The sequence below is a fragment of the Humulus lupulus genome, chromosome 1 (assembly GCF_963169125.1).
Source record: "Humulus lupulus chromosome 1, drHumLupu1.1, whole genome shotgun sequence".
NCBI lineage: Eukaryota > Viridiplantae > Streptophyta > Magnoliopsida > Rosales > Cannabaceae > Humulus > Humulus lupulus.
In genome coordinates this window covers 160653271-160672901 of record NC_084793.1, presented here as the reverse complement: position 1 = coordinate 160672901, position 19631 = coordinate 160653271, and the positions used below count along the sequence as shown (strand labels likewise).

The 19631-nt window shown below is 31.3% G+C and overlaps 1 protein-coding gene across 2 annotated transcripts; it reads left to right on the top strand.

The window, feature by feature from the left end:
* The first annotated feature begins 2028 nt into the window (after positions 1-2028).
* Positions 2029-6536, top strand: LOC133799771 (glycolipid transfer protein 1-like). Of its 2 annotated transcripts, XM_062237776.1 has the most exons (8): positions 2034-2264; positions 2390-2419; positions 2515-2642; positions 3019-3074; positions 3381-3511; positions 4822-4957; positions 5527-5658; positions 6272-6536. In XM_062237776.1, the coding sequence occupies exons 3-8, from the start codon at positions 2525-2527 to the stop codon at positions 6305-6307; spliced, it is 609 nt and encodes a 202-aa protein (XP_062093760.1). In that variant the 5' UTR covers positions 2034-2264; positions 2390-2419; positions 2515-2524; the 3' UTR covers positions 6308-6536. The 2 variants fall into 2 exon arrangements, with proteins under 2 accessions (XP_062093755.1, XP_062093760.1); XM_062237771.1 differs by lacking the exon at positions 2390-2419 and having other exon boundaries at positions 2029-2264.
* The last annotated feature ends 13095 nt before the right edge of the window (positions 6537-19631 follow it).

The following is a 19631-nucleotide window of genomic DNA, read 5'->3' as shown; positions in this document are numbered from 1 at the left end:
TCAGAGGAACTAGGGGGTTTACCCTATTTTTGCCGCTTAGGTCGGCGGGTTTGTAAATTTGAATCAGTAGTGACCATTTTGTATTATAAACAACTTGTAAATGTTTTTATGAGCTCATGAACATTTTTATATACTTAATAAAGCATATCCTTTCCTTTTTACTGATTTTCCACCTTAGCCTGTTAATAACACTTAAAACACGTTTTTAACCAAAGGACTCGGGTAGCGGGTCAAATTTCTGGTTCACCGTTCACCGTAATTGTTCTGGGGTAGCCAGAGCGTTACATTTTAGTTCAAAAAACTTTGATCAAAATTAGGTTTAGGAGTCTATTTGAACTATTTTAGAAAACACAGGGTCCAAAAAGTAATTTGTCAAAACACAGGGTCCAAATAGGTAATGAGACAAAACACAGGGTCTAAAAATGTATAAACCCTTATTTATATGGTATATAAAATCAATTTGTTACAACTAATTGATTTAATATAACAAAGTCAATATTTTATTTATTAACAAAATATTCTAATTAATGGTCAACATTATTTGTTACCCGATTTTGTTTGTTACACGATTTTGCATATCCCAATTGATTGGCAGAGACTCTGATGGTAGGTCTCACTCTATAAATATAAAGTACCGGTCCCCAAGCTCAATGCTGATTCCGACTATCAGTAACTCCATCTAAAAGAGTTAGTGAGAGCTTGGAAGGCTGTGTACTCGTTCTAATCTCTGTTTCTTTTCTTTTGTAGATCTAAAGCTAGATCGATGTTATCAATTGCAATGACTGGATGTATACAATATTCGATCATCTATTCGTATATGTTCAATCTATATGACAATTCTGCCTGCATATATAGGATTGTTCATATGCCCATATTTTATTAGGGAAGAGAGAGAGAAGAGTGAAATGAGAAGTGAAAAGTGAGAGAGGAAATGATAAAAGTATTTTGGGTAAAGTGTCAAAAAATAACATTATTTTGAAATCTTTAATATGTCTAGCATTTTTTTTTAAATTATAATATTTATCAAGCATACAAACCGAAATTTCCCAATCAAAACACAAATCTAAGTGACGCCTGCTCTTCACTCTCTCTCCATTGTCGGCAACTAAAATGTGTATCTCATCCACTACAAGTATTCTCCATTTTGGAACTAGATTGCCTTTTGAAATGGGTTAATAGTGTGAATCAAGGTATATGAAGATCAAATATCTTCCCACTACTATTTGAGAGAAAATGCAGTGAGCTTTTTTTAGGTATAAAAAACGAGAAAAGATAGTAAATATTGTGTATAAAGTACATTGAATACAAATAGTGATACACAATAAAAAAAATATGTAAGTTACCATATAGAAACCTACGTTTTTAGTTATTACTATCATTTTAATAAAAAAATAAAATAAAAAGAAAAAGAAAACTACTAAAATAAAGTTTATAAACAGTTATAATTTGTATGCTATATCGTAATAACGTTTTTCTGTATTAATATAGTAATCCAACAAAAAAAAATGCAATGAGAAATTCTCCTTAAAATAAATTATCCATTCTCGCTTTTTTTTTATATAATTATATAATTTTTTTCGAGCAACATTTGTTTATAGTATTGTAAATTACTATGTTAACTTTCTTACACAAATATAGTAGTATAAAAATTGAAGAATATTAAATAAGTTCAATCTTACCTTATTTGTTTCTCAACTCATTGAATTAAAATAATACTATATCATTCAAATTTTTTTTTTATTTCCAAATCATGAATTACAATAAATCATTCATTTATTCACTAAATATAATATTTATTGTTGTTCTAAAATAAATAAACAAATTTATCTATACTATAAATGAATGATTATCAAAGAATAAAAAGTCATGATGCATTTTATATCACTAATTCAGTGAAAAGGTTGATAATTTGTTACGTATAAATTCTCTCTCCTGAAAATATACAAATCTTAAAAAATTACAAAATAAACTAAAAAATAAGTTTTGTAAAAATATATATAATTTTTATTATGATAAACAATGTGCGAGGAGCATATTTGCTGGTTAAACTATATTTGTAGGTTAAAGAAAAAAACAGGTGACGGTGAGCATGTCTCCATAACCAGTACAAATACTTTTTTTTTTTTTTAAAAAAAAGAAAAACATACAACATACACATGAATATGAATCTATGTTAAATTCCATACAATGGATTTTAGTTAAGGTTCTCCTATTCTGGTTGTCGACTGTGTCTCAACTCTCCACCTTTGATTATAGTTTTACAGGTTTAGATCTCTCTTTCTTTCTCTTTAATTTTATTTCAATTGAATCTGATTCTCTATCCACTCATTCATTCTCCATATTCTCTGCTATTTTCTGAATTGAAATTCATCTCTTCAACTCCTTTCAGATCCACCTACCCAATTCATTTCCATTTGCGGTCATCTCTCTCTCTCTCTGCTTATGCTTTTGCATTGTATTGAGTATTGAGGGTTATATTTTTCTGTGAATTAATTATTATTATTATTATTGCAGTAAAGGAAGAATGGAGGACCCTGTTTTCACTCCCGCTTTGGAAGGAATCAAGCATGTCAAGTCTGAAAATGGTGAAATGCTCACCAAGCATTTTTTGCAAGTCTGCAAGCATATTTTGCCAGTTATCGGTAAATTTGATCAACTCTATGTCAATCCCAGATCATATCTCTCTTAGTTCTTCTTGTTTAGCAATATTTTTCTCAATTTTTCCAACTCAGGGGATCTGATCTTGATCTTAGCACCCATTTTGCATAATTTAATTCCTTTCAAAACAACTTTTTGACCTTAATTTCTACATACAACCCACCAAAAATAACCTTTTTATTTTAGCTGGTGGCATACTTTCTACCATTGGTGGTTGTTCTAGTAATTGGTACATAGCTTGTTTTATTCAGGATAGTTTTTAGCAGTGACCGTGAAAATGTAAAATATGAGCTAACAGCTTGTTGACTTGTTCTCTACTTTCCCCTTCACTTAAAGATTGCTTTTTTTTTTTCAATACAGATAAGTTTGGAGCAGCCATGACCCTTGTTAAGTCTGACATTGGTGGTAACATAGCGGTATGCCCTTGTCCAGTGTATTCCGCTATCATATTAACATATATGAGATTTAATCTTTCTTTTTATTTTTCTTTTTAAATCCTCTGTGCAAATTGTTATAGCTTCTGCATTCACGTGTCTTACTTTCAGTTTTCTATTTCCTTCTTCAGTAGCTTTACCAAATTTTAAACTCCCGGGTATCTGTTAAACATTTTCTTTAAAAGAATATGTATATATATCACCAAAATCTCGGTTAAAATCATCTTTTTCTGTCATTGGGTTTAAAGATTCTTGAAATATTTTTTTCCTCATTGGTTCTGGTTGTAGAGATTGGAATCTAAATATCTTTCCAGTCCAGAAAAATTCAACCTCTTGTACAGCATGGTACAGATTGAGGTTGAAGCTAAAACAGCGAAAGGATCATCCAGTTGTACCAATGGTCTTCTTTGGTTGACAAGGTATTATCAACTATTTGGTGCTTCCATTTCTTCTGTAAGATTGTTGTTTGTTGCGATTTTTCATGTGTTTAGTTTGATAATTGACCTAAATAGTTCTCTCTTTTTACCTAAAAGAAGTTATACAGAGTTTCTTTGCTTACTGTGGCCTAATACTATGTTAATTTTTTTCTTTGCTTACTGTGGCCTAATAATATGTTAATTTTTTTTTTGTCTTATCAATGAGATGTGACAGATCCCCTGATGGGGCTTGCCTAACTACCTCATATAAAAATGCACAAGACACTGAAATATCCTAGAAATATATGTATCTTTTTGCTATCTCTCACGACCACCTTTCAGTCGATAATTTCACTGGAAAATGATAAGCCTCCAGTCAAGTTAGTATATACTAGGAGGCCACCAAACACTTAAGGATAGGGCTGCCTTATATTGTATTCTAACTGTAATTGTTTTATTCTTTTATCTAGTTGGCAATTGTTTTATCTAGCTGGCTGCAATGTTTAGGGGGGCTGAGTTGTATTAATTCTAATTAGATCCTAGCTGGCAACTTATTTTAATCTGTCCAGTACCTATAAATAGGGGAGGGGATCATTTGTAAGGGTAGCTTGGAAATAGAGGAGATTGAACTCTAGGAGAGAACAGCTCTCTCGAAAGGTTGTATTTGGAGAGACTAGCCTCTCGAAAGCTAGGTGTAACTTCTGTCTTCATCTTCAATAAAGCAATTCTGTGAGGGATTTCAATTATTTGTGTTCTAGACTGGGATAGATAATTTCTAACCTAAGAAAGTTCTATCAGAAAATTAGGTTATAGAAGAACGTTCAGCTTCTTTGGTTGACTTGGTTGAAAGTTCAAAATGGTTTTAGAGATGAGGGCTTAGTTAGTTTTTTGGGAAGAAAAGTAGGGGCATATTTCACTGTCAAATCCATTCCCCCTGGCTTTTATGATTCATTCTTATCTCATATAGATGCAGTATCTATTATCGTGTACTTGTGCAGAATCTAAATCCTTCAGTTGGACCTTTCATTTGATTCAAGTTTAAATAAATCTTCTTTGTTGCCTAAACTGAAGTGCATTGTTTTTAACTCCTCATTTGTTGGTTGTATGTTTTGGAATCTCAAGAACTTCGTTCTGTCAATATTTCTTCTCTGATTGATTATTTATCTTCTTAACATGGGATCTATTTCAGCTTATTTGGAATGTTGTATTCCCAGAAAAAAGGAAATAAAAATATGAGCCTCAAATACTCTGATTTGACTTAGAAGATAGAGCCTCAGGATTTCTATTTTAATATTAAATCGATATATTTTCAGGGCAATGGATTTCTTGGTGGAATTGTTTCGCAACTTACTTGACCATCCAGATTGGTCCATGTCACAGGCTTGTACAGATTCCTATGGCAAGACTCTGAAGAAATTTCATGGATGGCTTGCTAGTTCAAGTTTCACTGTAATGTCCCCACTGCTGATTTTTTTTATCTGAAATTTTAGTAGAATTCATTTGATTCAATCATGTTTATGAATCTCTATGTCAAAGTCTATTACTAGTATGATTATGATTCCCTCAGTATCTATTTATCTCCCTTTGTGTAGCCTTTTGTTTAATGCTACCGGGCCAAACCAAGTCAATTTCTGCTCTTAGTTTCTCCTTTTCCCTACCATTTGTTTAGTGTCAAATTTTTTGTAAATATTTTCAAAAAGAGAAAATTTTATAAAAAAAATTCTAAAATTTTAGGGAAATATTTTTCTCTATCTATTTCCTCTATTTCTTTTGGAACAAAGCCTGAATCTGTAGGCATGTAAAATGTTAAACTTTTTCTGTCATATGTGATGATATTGTATGTTCTAATATAAAATAATTTAGTGCCAAGACAAAGTGTGTTCCACTCCTAATGGCTAGCATTGCCTTTCCTCTATAGTCCTCTACGAAAGGATACTGACATGTGCACTTTTGTGCTGTTTTATTCAATTTTCTATATTCCGTCTTTCCTTCGAGTAATTGGACATTGGGGATTGCAGGTGGCTATGAAACTTGCTCCTGATAGAAAGAAGTTTATGGATGTGATTGGAGGTTCTGGTGATGCCATGGCAGACATAGAGAAATTCTGCACAACATTTTCCCCTCTTCTCGAAGAGAATCACAAGTTCTTGGTAGGATTTCTTTTATAATTGCTCTGTTTTACGATCAATGAAGAATGTCTTATTGTCTTCAAGATTTTTTTATGAACGGAAAGGTAGATCAAGTGGTCAGTGTGAAAATATGTTTGCTCTCGATTGCCTTTGATGGAGGTGTGGTATTAAAATTCTAATTTAGACTTCTATTAGATACATACTCGAAAGTGAGCACTCACAACACCATATGTTAGCTTTTCTATATTTTCTCTTTACAATATTTAAATATTATAATTTTAGATATCATTTTTTTATTTAAATAAAAGAAGATGAGAGAGAAAGAGAGAGAAATAAAAAAATAACTAAATAAGTTTAAACAATGAATAGTATGTAGCTAAATGTGGAGAAGGATATATGTTTACTATAGCTTAGTCAAACACCTTAGTTATCATACCTTAGTTGTTATAACTTATACATCATCTGATTGAAGTGTCATTTTATGGATTTTGAGCTATATTTTACATATTTGGCTATTATACCTCATCTATTGGGAGTGTAATGTTGAAGTTTAATTTTTTTTAATTTTTTTTTAAAAACAATAATAATGACTGATATAAACTACTGTTCTATTGTTTTTGGTGATAAAACACAGGCTAGTGTGGGCATGGATGAACTGAAGGCATCATGAAGAAAAGAGAAGCATCGTATCTATTTAACTTTGTTGCCAATGGTGCCTGGGATCTTATCCTCGCCCTAACCTTTTTACGTATCTAATAATTCATCAGACTTGTGTTTTTTTTTTCGCAACGATCAGTGACTTATGTCGTGTTGAGGCTTTTTTTTTAAAATAAAATTAATGTCTTATTATACCTAAACTCAATAAATTTTTACAAGAATATATGTATTTTTATTGAAAACTTGCCCTTTATTTGGATCTGAATTTTTGGAGTGAAATTTTTTTTTCAAAAGATTTCATTTTCACATGTTAAAAAATAAAACGTGTATTTTTATAATACTAGTTTCTTCCCTCCTCCTAGGCACAACAAAACCTCGACAACAACACCTAACGAGCATTACATATTCCCTAGGTATGGAGCTCCGCCCTTTCTCGTATACACTATTACAAAATACATTTTATGGGTAACTTTTTTGGAACACATACCTAAATGCAAATTCTTAAAAATATTTACGGATATTTTAGGACACGAGTCTTAAGTTTTTTTTTTTTGTCTTAAAAAAAGTATTGAGGGTGCTCAAAATAAACTTTGTAAAATAATAATAAATTAAATAATTATTAATAACTAAATTAAAAAAAATAACAAACAAAAACACTCAGCCCTTACTTATAAATTTATATATATATAGGGGAATTCTCCTATAGGTGGGGATCTCAGTGTTCTCGACCTGTGAACAGTTTTCGGCGCGATTTTTTTTTATGATCGTGTATTGTAGCTATTTAAAGCATCATGCAAATATTTAGAAAATTCCGAATAGTTTATAGTACCGAAAACTAAGTTCAAACATGGTGTTGCACGCGTGACTAATTTTTTTTATGCGGATGGAAAACATGTTCGAACCTAGTTTTCAGTACTGTAAACTATTCGGAATTTTCTGAAAATTTGCAGGATGCTCTAAATAGCTACAATATACACGGTCATAAAAAAAATTGTGCCGAAAACTGTTCACGGGTCGAAAAATACTGAGAGCCCCACTGGTAGGGCTTAAAGTGAAGCTCCTATAGAAAAATTGTCCTATATATATTTATATATATATATATATACTAGGTAAAAACAATATGTAATGCACGTTTGCTTAGTTTCAAAATTGTAAATATTATCAATAATTTTAATAAAAACTGGTTCATTATTTTTTTTAATATATATATATAATAGAATGAATTATAGTTCTACGGTATATATAAATATTTATATAAATAATCTCTATATATATGACATTTAAACACAACGTTGATATATATATATTTACATGGCTACATGACATATATATATAATATAATAATATTTAAAAAAATAATAATAAAAATAAACTAAGAATAGAAAAAGTCATAGTGTAGACAGTAGCATATGTTCATCAACTATTTTTAGTTTCTAATGTATTTTGCAATGTCCTTTGGTGAATTTGATGAAGAAAAAGAGTTCAAATCAAATGATAAAAAACAAACTATCACACAAATTTATAAAATAAAAAAATGATATGTATTTTATTATTTTTAAATAAATATGATTTAATTATTTAAATTATCATAAAATATCTTAAAAATATCCTACATATTTTAATTAATTAATTTTTGCTTAAGTTTATGTTTGTTCTAGTTTTTAAATTTTGTAGTGACAACAAAATATTATATATTATATATTTAATATAATATAATATTAAGTTTAAGTTTTATTTAAGTTAAAAAATGTATGGTTTTATTATTTTTAAATAATTATCATTGTAAAATATCTCAAAAATATCTTATCTTAAATTTTTAATTATTTATTTATTTAAGTTTAAGTCATGTTTCAATCTATTGTTAAATATAAAAATATTCCGTCAAAGTTAGCGGAAAAAAATAAAAAACCGTTAAAATCAATAATTTCCTTTATCTATACACTTATTATGCAGAAGAGATTTTCAACAATTATAAATCTATTTAAAAAAAAACTTACAAAATTTTAGAAAATATTTTTATCTAATTTTTCTTTACTCTTCCCCATTATAATTTTTTTTCCAAAGTACATGTTCGACCATTTTTGTGGCGCATAGCTACACCCCTTCTTCCTACCCCATGCCTTGTTATCTTTTTTTACCTCTTCCTTTGCTTCTATTTCCTTCCCTTTTACCCTCCTTTTCTCCAAGTCTAAGTCAGTGGCTCTTTTCCTTTTGTCGTGTATGCAGCTTTCCTTCCTTTTGTTGTAATCATAGCTTTCCTTTTGTGGTTGTCTAGCACTCCCTATTATGCCATGGACCTCACTGTGAACAATCCTTATATTCTCAATGTTTTTTATGCCTCCGTTAGCTTTGGACGCACTACTACAAAAACATCTGTTTATGACATTTTTTTAGTGCACTCACTTAGATGCGAGTCCTAAAAACAATTACTGGACTTTTTAGGACTCGCATCCTAAAAGTTTGAATTTTTTTTAACAAACATCTCCTGGGCTTTTTAGGACACTCATTACGAGTCCTTAAAGAATCTTTTTAGGACACTCATTGTGAGTCCTAAAAAAAAATGAGACCTTAGAAAATATGGAGAGAAAATTCAGGTTGAATTCCAATGGTGACTCTTAAAGAGAAAAAAAAAGTGACAGCCCATTTACCATTATTATTATTATTATTATTATTATTATTATTATTATTACATATTCCCTCTTTCTCCACGTGCTGTCTCTCACTCTCTATCTTTATCTTCTTAAATGAAGCCATAGTTGCCAGCCATCACCATCTCATCCTCTTGCCTCCTCCCATCTTCTTTCTTCCTCATTCTCTCTCTCACTAGCTTCCCATCACTCACTACTCCATCTTGAATCTTTCCTTTTTCGACAATGGCAGACGAAGGCTTGCGGTGGTGGTCTTGTGGAAAGCGGGGTGAGCTCTTGGTGGAGGGTTTGTCGGGTCTCGTTGGCGTTGGCTCGCGGTGGGTGGGGGCTTGCTGCAACTGTGGCTCACGACGGGTAGGGGGCTCGCTGCAACGGTGGCTCGCGGAGGTGGGACTCGCATATCAGTGGTTCGCAAGTGGTGGCTCACAGGCGAGTGCTGGCAGCGACTATAACTTGTGGCAGTGGTGGCTCACAGAGGCGGTCTTGGATCTTCATTTTCAGAAATATATACAATCTCTCATTTTCTTGCTGTTGATCTATTTTTCTTTTGTGTTGTGTTTGTATCAGATTTTATATTCATTACTTTCTATTTTTGATTTGTATTTGTTTGGATCTTTATTACTTGACATGGAAAAGTTTTGTTTGAGAATCAGTTAAGTAATCATATGTTATTCAGGTTGATTGTATATAATCATATAATATTATTGGTGTACATTAATCTTTGCATATCTTTGCATATGCTTGTAGTTATCTCAACAATGTTTGCTTTGATTTTGTTTTCGTGTATTGTATATATTCATTCAACTAATCATAGTAATATTTCTAATATTTTCTATAATGTATTTACCCAAATATTGATTTATAAAATAAAATTATATTTAATTAAAAGACACTCAACAAAATTTTTTAGGACACACATTGCGAGTTCTAAAAAGCCTTTTTTGTAGTAGTGAAAACAGTTTTTAAGGCTCTCAAATAGAGGACTCGTGCCTCGCGCGTCCTAAAAACTTTTTTAGAACTCGCAATACGAGTCCTAAAAAGCCTTTTTTGTAGTAGTGACGAGATGCTAAGTTTGTTAATGACCTAAGTCCTGGTTGAGCATAGTGATCCACAAAATACTCACACGTAAATGGAATTTGCCTGATGCAACATATGCTCAACTAGGACTTGCATCTTGTTCTTCTTTGTACATGAGGCTGATAAAAAAAAAAGTTATGGACAGACACCAATAGTGCAGTGATGGAACTCGTGTCAATTTAAAGGACTGGTAGCCAGACCTTCTATATGCTTCAAATCAATTATCTTTTGGTTATGTTTGTACAGTGAAATTTGATAGGATTGGATTGGATTGAGAAATATAAGGGAAAAAAAAATATAAGAATTAATGAGCTGTTATAAATATTATATATATGGATGTCTATAATAATGAAAAATCACTAGGTTACCAAAAGTAGTATATCAGCATTAATTCTTGATTGTATTCAGAGTAGTCACTACAAGAAAAAATACTTTCAATAAGACCGAAAAAGTATTATCAAATATATACCATAACACTTTTTGATGTGTTAAGGAAAGCGGTGTTATAGTAGGTTGGAGCACTTTGCATAACACTTTTCCATAGTTATAGACATGTGTTATGGTATAGCCTACGATAACACTTTTGTTGTGTTATTTTAATAGTTAGATAAGTATTTCATTATGCTATTTATAAATAGATTATATCACTTTTTTGTACCTATAAAGTAATGTTATGATACACTTTATAATAACACACTTTCTGCATTATAGAAAATAGTTTGCATAACATAATTTTATGCTTATAAACCAGTGTTATTGTAAAAGATACAATAACACAGTTTTTGTATTATTCTAATATTTGGATAAGCCTTGAATTATTATTATATAAACCTGTACATTATAATTATATTTTTTTGCTTTAATTCAAACCCACTTCATTTAATATACTTAAGACACCCTTAACATTGTACAAATATATTTTTGAGTACCAATTATATGGTTCATAATACATATAACCAAATAATTGTGTCAAAATACATTCAAGATTATCTAAAAAAACAATCTAAAAGTCTTAAGATATTCAACACTGCCTAATTAACATAAACAAAACATTCTCACAATAGTCAACAAAATAGTCTTAAACACTTGCATATTCAAAAGTAAAAGTAAGAATTCATGATCTTCCAAATGCCAGCACACCAAAGCCTTCCAAATCAGATTTTCTTTTGCACTTCACTTGTTGAATCTGGTAAATAAAACATAAAAGAAAAAAGAATGAGGTCATGAAATATCATATCATTCATAGTGAGAGACAAAGAATATGGCATTTATATGGAAATTGAAAGAAATCATCCTATTCATAATTACTACTAAGCTGAAAAGTATCACAATATATAAAGTGTGGTTATGAGGGAAATGAATAGATTTCATGCTCAAAATCATGATCAAAGTGTCCAACTAAGATACAGGTAATAATTTACATAGAAAACCCAAAAACTTTCCCCTTTCAGACACAAAAAAAGAGAAAATAAAATCAATACAACGAAAAATTTAACCGACAAAACATAACAAATCATGTAATCAAGCACCACAAGCTTTAAAGTTGGAAAACCAAGAATATAACAAAACCTCCTTAAATTAGTGCAACTAATGGCAATCATACACAAACTAGACATATTTTTCCACCAAAATCTCAAATTTTCACTCCATTAAACAGATCTCAAAAACAAAATAAAAAACTACAGATATAAACAAAAACAAATCTATAGATCATATTTATTTATCAACAAAAACAAAAACCAACTACTAATCTCATATATTTATCAACTGCAGATCATATATATAAATAAATACATATATATACCACAAAATCAAAACTGGTTTTGGGTGATTTTCTTCGTAGTAGCAGACCAGAGAGAGAGAGAGAGCGAAAAAATAAAGTTAAAACTAAAATAAAATGAATAAAACAAAAAAACACACACACATATTAAGCATTGATCATCCATATTAGACACTCAATGTATACACATGAGGCAACTTTTTAGAAGAGAATAAATTGTACAACTTAAAAAAAAATCAAGCAAACTGGCAAGAAATTCCTAAAGAATTGCATTTTAACAATAATCATGCACCCCAAAAATATTTGGAACTACGAGTTGCATATATATATATTAAGTATTTGTTGCATTTGATATGTCTGCACTTAGAACTGAAGTCATATAACTCAACAACCATCAAAAGAGCTTCAAATGTATTAGAAAATGAATTCAAATGTGAACCATAAAAGTTTAAATCAATATTGACTAAACTGTACCTGATTTGGCCAAAACAAGTTAATATTTTTTTTGTAAGAGTGGTGATATCACCTGTAGAACAATACCAACAAGAGATATATTAACTAGAGAAATGCAATACATCCATGAACAAGATACAAAATTCCTATAAATTAGTAGAATGTAATAAGACCAGTACACTTTGATTCATATCATTTTACTAGTAATTCAGGTTGTTGAAAATATTTTTCTCATTAACATAAAAATACCATTCGATGAACCTAAAAGTAACATAATAAAATTGACCCACAATTTTCCATATAAAACCAAAACCAAATTGAACTTCGAACCCAATTTCCAAATCACAAAGGCTAACCATTCTGACTCATCTCACCTCCTTAAGAACTCATTCACAACCTATAACAGTAAGCTGCAATCCATCAAAATACATAATATTTTAGTAACAGTCTCAAATCTAAATAAATAGAAACATAAGAAAAAAATCAAATAAAAGAAATGTGATAACAAATCACTCGAGCTCTGAATTCATCAGCAAGTTCTCTCTAGGAATTCAGCCAGGAGCTCCCTCTCCAACGAGGTATATTGTTAGAGAAGTGGCATCACAACGAAGCCCAATCCCCAATGTTCTCTGTACTATTGGCAAAGGGCACAAACCTCAAATTTGACTAAGCAAAGAACTGAAAAACAGAAAGGCCATCATTATTTTAAATGAACAGAAAAACACAAAGCATAGCTTAAATTAATAGCTTATTATCATCCATCACTATGAAATATATATACACACATGGATCAATCAAGGAAATTGCATTAGCACCCATATACACAGCAAGGACCTTATCATAGAGTTGCAGAAACATAAATCTTAAACAATCAATTATTTAGACTCTTTACATTTAATTTAAGATAAAGTTCCTAAAAATAAATGCATAGAACTAATAGTCCAAACTTTGGACTTTAACATCTAAACATATGCCTTGGTTGTCGATCTAAATGGAAAATAATTTAATATACAAAAACAACAAGAACAAAGTTAATAGGACAATTAGGAGCCGCGTATCACAAACCCAGGTTCCCTCTATGCAGCCATTTTACAACAAAGCAACAAATCCAATTAAAAGTAAAAAAATTAGGTATGCATTAATTTTAATTGAAGTCAATCTAAAAATAAATCAGCACAATAATCAAACCCACAAAATACCTTTTGTTGCAGCAAATCCTCATTGACCTCCCCGCCACACGCCCAAAGCCGCAAGCCCCCACCATCCCGCCGCACACCTGCAACAAACTGAGAAAGTGCGAATGAGAGAGTGTATCGGTGAAAGAAAAAGAGAGCGATAGAGAAAGAGAAATAGAGCTACCTCGAGCTATTGGAGGGTTGTGACTTCCAGTGAAGATGGTGGTGGCACTGTCTTCCTGTCGCACATTGGAGGGAAGAGAAGTGGAGTTACTGTGAAGTTGGGAGGGAAGAGAAGTGGAAATTGTGGCTAACCCTAAAATGTTAAATGGGCCTTTCTTTTTGTTTTTGATGAGAGTTGGTGAGAATATTTTGTGTTTGTTTTTGTTTTTTTTTGTTTCCCTCCATTTTAACTTTACAGCTTTCTAACTTTTTAGGTTACCTATTATAATACTTTTCCAATTAGCTTATAATTATGTATTATAGAAAGAGGTATTTGGTGTAGTGAGTTACCCGATTTCCTTAGGGCTTATGTATTTGTATAAATAGGGGTCCTTCCCGTATTGAAATAATACACAAGAGTTTAACTCTCTCTTTTCATCTCTCTATTTCTCTGTCAATTTCATTTCTTTATATTTTACATTTCAGTATTCTTAATAGTTTGTTTTATAACACGTTATCAGCATGATTCTCTAACTACCATTGTTTGTAGGTTCAAAATATTATTTCGACTCTCTGGCCATAATCATTCCTTGAATCTGAACTTGATGATTCAATCTTCAGCCGCCATCATATGTTGATATCAAAAATCATCATCAAACTATGCGTTGTATGCTTATATCATTATCATATTATATATTTTGATAAGACTTGTATATATTTGAGTTGCTATTTTACCATTGTGATTGTATGAGATGGTTTAATAACTTATTATCATAAATATAGTTAAATTTATATATGTGTTAATATTATATCACATCTTTGATATTGATTTCACTATAGTATTTATTTATAATTGTGTTTCCATTAAAAATTGTAAACTCCCATGGCATATTGAGAAGAAAAAAATTTATTTATTATAGATCCTTAATAAGATCTTGCATATATCCTGAAGATTATGCAAATTGAAAATGATATTCATCATTATAATTTTTTATTAACGTATATGTGTTCTTTAACAATATTGAAAAAGAAATATAATTGCTAAAGAATTGTGATATTTTAGCTAAATTCCTTGAAGTGGATAATTCACATATTTGTTAATTATACAAAATTATATGAACACAATTAAAGAACATTGAAAATTATTATGATTGATGCGGTTGGTGATTGATTTTTTTTAAGTCCCAAAAGTTTTAAGAAAATTGCATCAAAACAATAAAATATGAAAAAATGATGAACAAGATTGAAAAACAAATATGAAGATTATAAACTAATTCAGGTGTAAATACCTTTGATATTGACTTGGATGTGTGTTTATTGTACAATAAAGAAGTTAACATGTATATCAATTTTGTTGTACATTTAAATTTTATTCCCCGGAGAGAATGATAGAACGTAAATTTCATTTCAAAGAGTATTGGTATTATATTAGTCATGTTATTATATATGCAACATTTCTTGCCAGAAGTAAGTATGGTATTTTCAATGTTATTCCTTAAAGTAAATGATTCATTACTTATGTCAATTATTCATTGCACATTCCTAGAAGTGAATGTCTAAATTATTAGTATTATAGAGAACTTTGTCATTGATCAAAATGTAATTTATAATTACATTCCTCAAAGTGTTATAAAGTCACAAAGATTATTTGAAAAGGTTCTTGATGAAACCTGAACACAATTGCTAGCTAAAGTTAAACATATTTTATGTACCATTTGTACAATTTCTATATAATTGTGAATGTGGCCAAAAATTACTTATAATATGTACCGGTCTTACATTTAATTACATAATATATCAAGTCATAATAATAATGAATGATTTATTTCATTAATAAATTTGACCACTTGTTGGAAAGAAATGAGAAAGAAAAATAAGTGATATATTCATATTATGATTATACCTATTTGGCTTCAACAAACATGATTATTATCATTATGTATTAACTTGAATGAATGATAAAGTTTTTATATTTGAAAAATAATTGTGCTTTTAAGCAAGCACACCATTTGATAGAGAAAATTGTTAAGTATAATGTTGTTGTCCATAATATATGTAACGACCCAAATTTCCTAATATGGTTTAGGGCCTTGATTAGGGGGTCGGGAGGGCCATAATTGATTTATTGTGCTATTATATGATTATATGCAAGATTATGTGGGTCATATTATTATATGATGATAAAGGCATGCATGGGGTTATATACTCTGTTGTGAGGGTATTTTGGTAATTTGGCTAATTGAGAGCATAATTGCATACTTGTGTGTATATTGGTAGGCTAATGTTGAGACCACATTATTATGTGGGTATGTTACAGCTTGTGGCTTGAGGCGATCCTAACAAGCGGTTTAGCGGGAAAGTCACAGCGGAGATTTATGCCTGGCTCGGGGTGAGCCTGGGGATGTATCTGGGAATTTGGAGAATATATTGGAGACGATTTGATATTGAGAAATATAATTGGTGATTAGTTGGGTATTGGAAAGTAAGCGGTAAATATTAAAGACATTAAGGGAATTAGCAGGAATTGGGAGTAATGACCAAAATGCCCCTAGGGTGATTTAAAGGTTTAGTTATTATTGGGAGGGCAAGGTGGTCATTTGGCTTACTAAAGGATATGCTATATTATGCTTTATGATTTTAGTGGAAGTTGTAGATAAACTCAGAAGCTTAAGGAAAAGAAAAGAAGAAGGAAAGAAAGAAAAACAGGACACTTAAAGTTATCTCTCTCTCTCACTCGGCTGGGTCATCTCTTCACCATTCTTTGTGAGTTTTGGGGCTGGAATTCCAGAGTAAGCTCAGGATGGAGCTTAGGGCTAAGGATAGCCAGTCAATTGAGGTAAGTTTTAAGGTTTCCTGATGTGTTTTTCTGGGTTTTAATGAAATGGTTTCTAAGTTTGAGTTTTGGATGGAATAAAGGGATATGAACCTGAGAAGTTGAAGGGCTTGAGGTTGGTTGGATGCTAGGGGGATAACCTAAGGTCGAAATCCTCCATAGAAGGTAACAAGTTCTGGCTTTGATGTTCTGAGTATCTGAGTTTTTGGTTGAATCTTTCAGTTCTTGGGTTCAATGTTTGTTTTTCTAGTTTGATGGTGCATGTGGTTAAGTCTTGTGTTATTGAGTTGTATGGGGTGAGATATAGGTGATGGTAGACTCAATTTGGTGTGTAATTGAGGGTTGGAAGGGTTCCAAGGGGTTTTGGTTCGAGGAAAGTCGAAGAGGGGAAAACAGAGTGTTTCTGGTCTGTGACTAGCGCTGTAGCGCTAGCCTTTGGGCGCTACAGCGCTAGGCTAGGGCTTCCTGGGCATTTTGGTTCTGTTTGTAGCACTATAGCGCCCTCCTTAGAGCGCTGTAGTGCTACCCTGTCTCCAGAAAGGGGCTTTTGAGTTTTTCCTTAGGGTTTTTGCCCGGAGGCTCGGGGTTTGATTCCACCACCCCGTTTGGTGGAATTAGGGCTTCACGGGGGCTCGGGATTGGTCCTGAGGCTAGGTTTTGGATTTGAAGTTTTGGTGGTGATTCTGATCTATGGCTGTGACTAGGTACGCGCTAAGTTTTAGACGGGATCGTGCTTGAGGATCAATTGAACGAGCTAGCGAGATCTAAAGGTAAGAAAGCTGCACCTGATTATGTGGTTAGGTTGGGACTAAGTGTTCCCTATGTTTGTATGTATTGTTATGTGAATGTGATTAACCATGTGAACATGATGGGACTAAGAGCTCCCTATATTTGTATATCATGTCATGAGATGGTATTATGCCATGGGACATGCGATAACCGGCCTAAGGGTGTCGGAATCAATATTTGCACACAGGGCGCAGCTCAGCCACTGGTAGTTGAGGAAGCTTATTTATCACTGAGCTCGGTTAAGCTAGCCGGAGTCAGTGAGTATTACACTGGGGGCGGCCCAAGTGAGCCAAAGACAGTGGGTTAAATAGAGGGTGCGACCTAAGGGCGCCGACCCTGAGTATTACTTGATGGATGTGATAAACTATTGATTATGAATGTGAATATTGTGTTATGGATATGGCTTGTTGATTGTCTGGATGACAAATTGTTAATTTGTTGAGTGTTATCACTGATTGGATAAATATTATGAATTGTCGAATTCCTGGTTATGCATTGTGGAATATTTGATTATTGATGTTGGTCTTGCTTTGATATCATGCTTTCTTGCTGGGCCTCGGCTCACGGGTGCTATGTGGTGCAAGTAAAGGCAAGGGTATGCTGATTCAACCATGAGTTAGAGAGCTCTGGGGGCGAGGTGTACATTGTCAGCTGCTTGGCCGCCACGGTCGGGGAATTGTACAGGGACAGAAACCTAAAATGTGTATTTTGCCATTAGAGTGGCTTGAATTATTTATAACTTTTTGGTACTTGTTGTAACTAAGTCATCTAAACCCTGTTTCGAGTTTCCCTGTATTAAACTGTCATTTTAAATGAAAATAGCCTGTTTGTGACCAATCTTTTGTTCCTAATCTGTTGATGACGTTGGATTCACATTTTGTCTAAATGACTTGATTAGAAAGTCTTGCACTATTTTTTTAAACACACACAGTGTAGCGGTCTTGGTTATCCAGGGCGTTACAATATATTACAAAAATCTATTATATGTTTTGAAGGATATTAAAATTATTTAATTATCTAGTATATTAACAAAAATGAAACTTTTATAGCGGTTATGCATATGTTGAAAATTTTAGTGAAATACAAAGTATAGTGAACCTGAAGTTCATTAATTGAATGATCAATCATATGTAATAAAATGTATAAATTTCCCTAAATTTAGATGAAGAGCTAGAATTCTTTTTAATTCTTATATGGTGCTCAAGAAAATATGTATATATATTTTGTACATGGGAAGTGAAAATAAATTTGAATATCTTGCATTTGTAAAAGAAAAATATATATCAACTAGTTTTCAGATATTTTGTTTATAAATATTTTAACTCGTGCAATTTTATTGTTAAATTTTTTACTACATATATATCATTTATAAATGTGTCACTCATTAGAATGTTAGTGCATTTATTTCTCAAAGTTTTCATAATTATTTATAAGTTGAAATTTTTATATCTTCTGAAAAATTATTATGCTTGTGTAAATTATTTTGATATATAGTTATTTATTTTGTCCAAGATGTACGAGAAAAAATTATATTATTTTCATAATGAGTATTTAATTATATTATCTTTGCATTCTTGAATCATTGTTGGATTTTTATTGCATAATTTTTTATCGATGTGATAAGATAGTGTGATCATGAACTTACAAGAATTATAAGCTTGTATATTTTCAACAATACATATGTATATGACTCATTCTTGAAAATGAAATAAGTTCATAATCGTGATTTATTGAACCATAAGTTCAATGACCCAATAATATATATGAGTTTGAAATCCCTACAGGTTAAATTATTTTTGAAAAATATTCTCTCGATCAGGGGGAGAGAAATGCAGTTGGATCGATAAATATTTTGAAAAATGATCATTGCACAAATTAAGAACTAAAAGTTCAAAATGATAAAATCATACATATATGTATGTCAACTTCAAATCAATATTATTTAAAATGAGTTAGAATGAGTCTAATAACGCTTGAAGTGTAAGTGAATAATGTAAAAATTATGAAAACAAATGTTCATTTGGTTCGTCCTGAAGATGTTGTAAGTAAAAGACACTCATAAAGATACCTTATAAAGTATTGATAATTTGAGCATTAAATAAAAATGGTGCTCCAGAAGAGACTCCCTAAAGAAGTTATAGACATAACGAAGTTGATAATAATTAAAGTCCTTAAAGTGGTTATATAGGTACTTATAAATAATATACATGTTTGACAAGTATATTGAAAATAATGAGATCTCTTTAAGTTATGTCAATATGGGAGGAAATTATCATATTATGAATTATTGCAGACAATACAAAATGTTTGCATATGCTAACTAATATGAGATAACAATGATCATGATATTAAATGGGTTAAGAATTATCGATGTATATATAGTTTTGGCCAAAACTATATGACGCAATCCAGGCAGTATA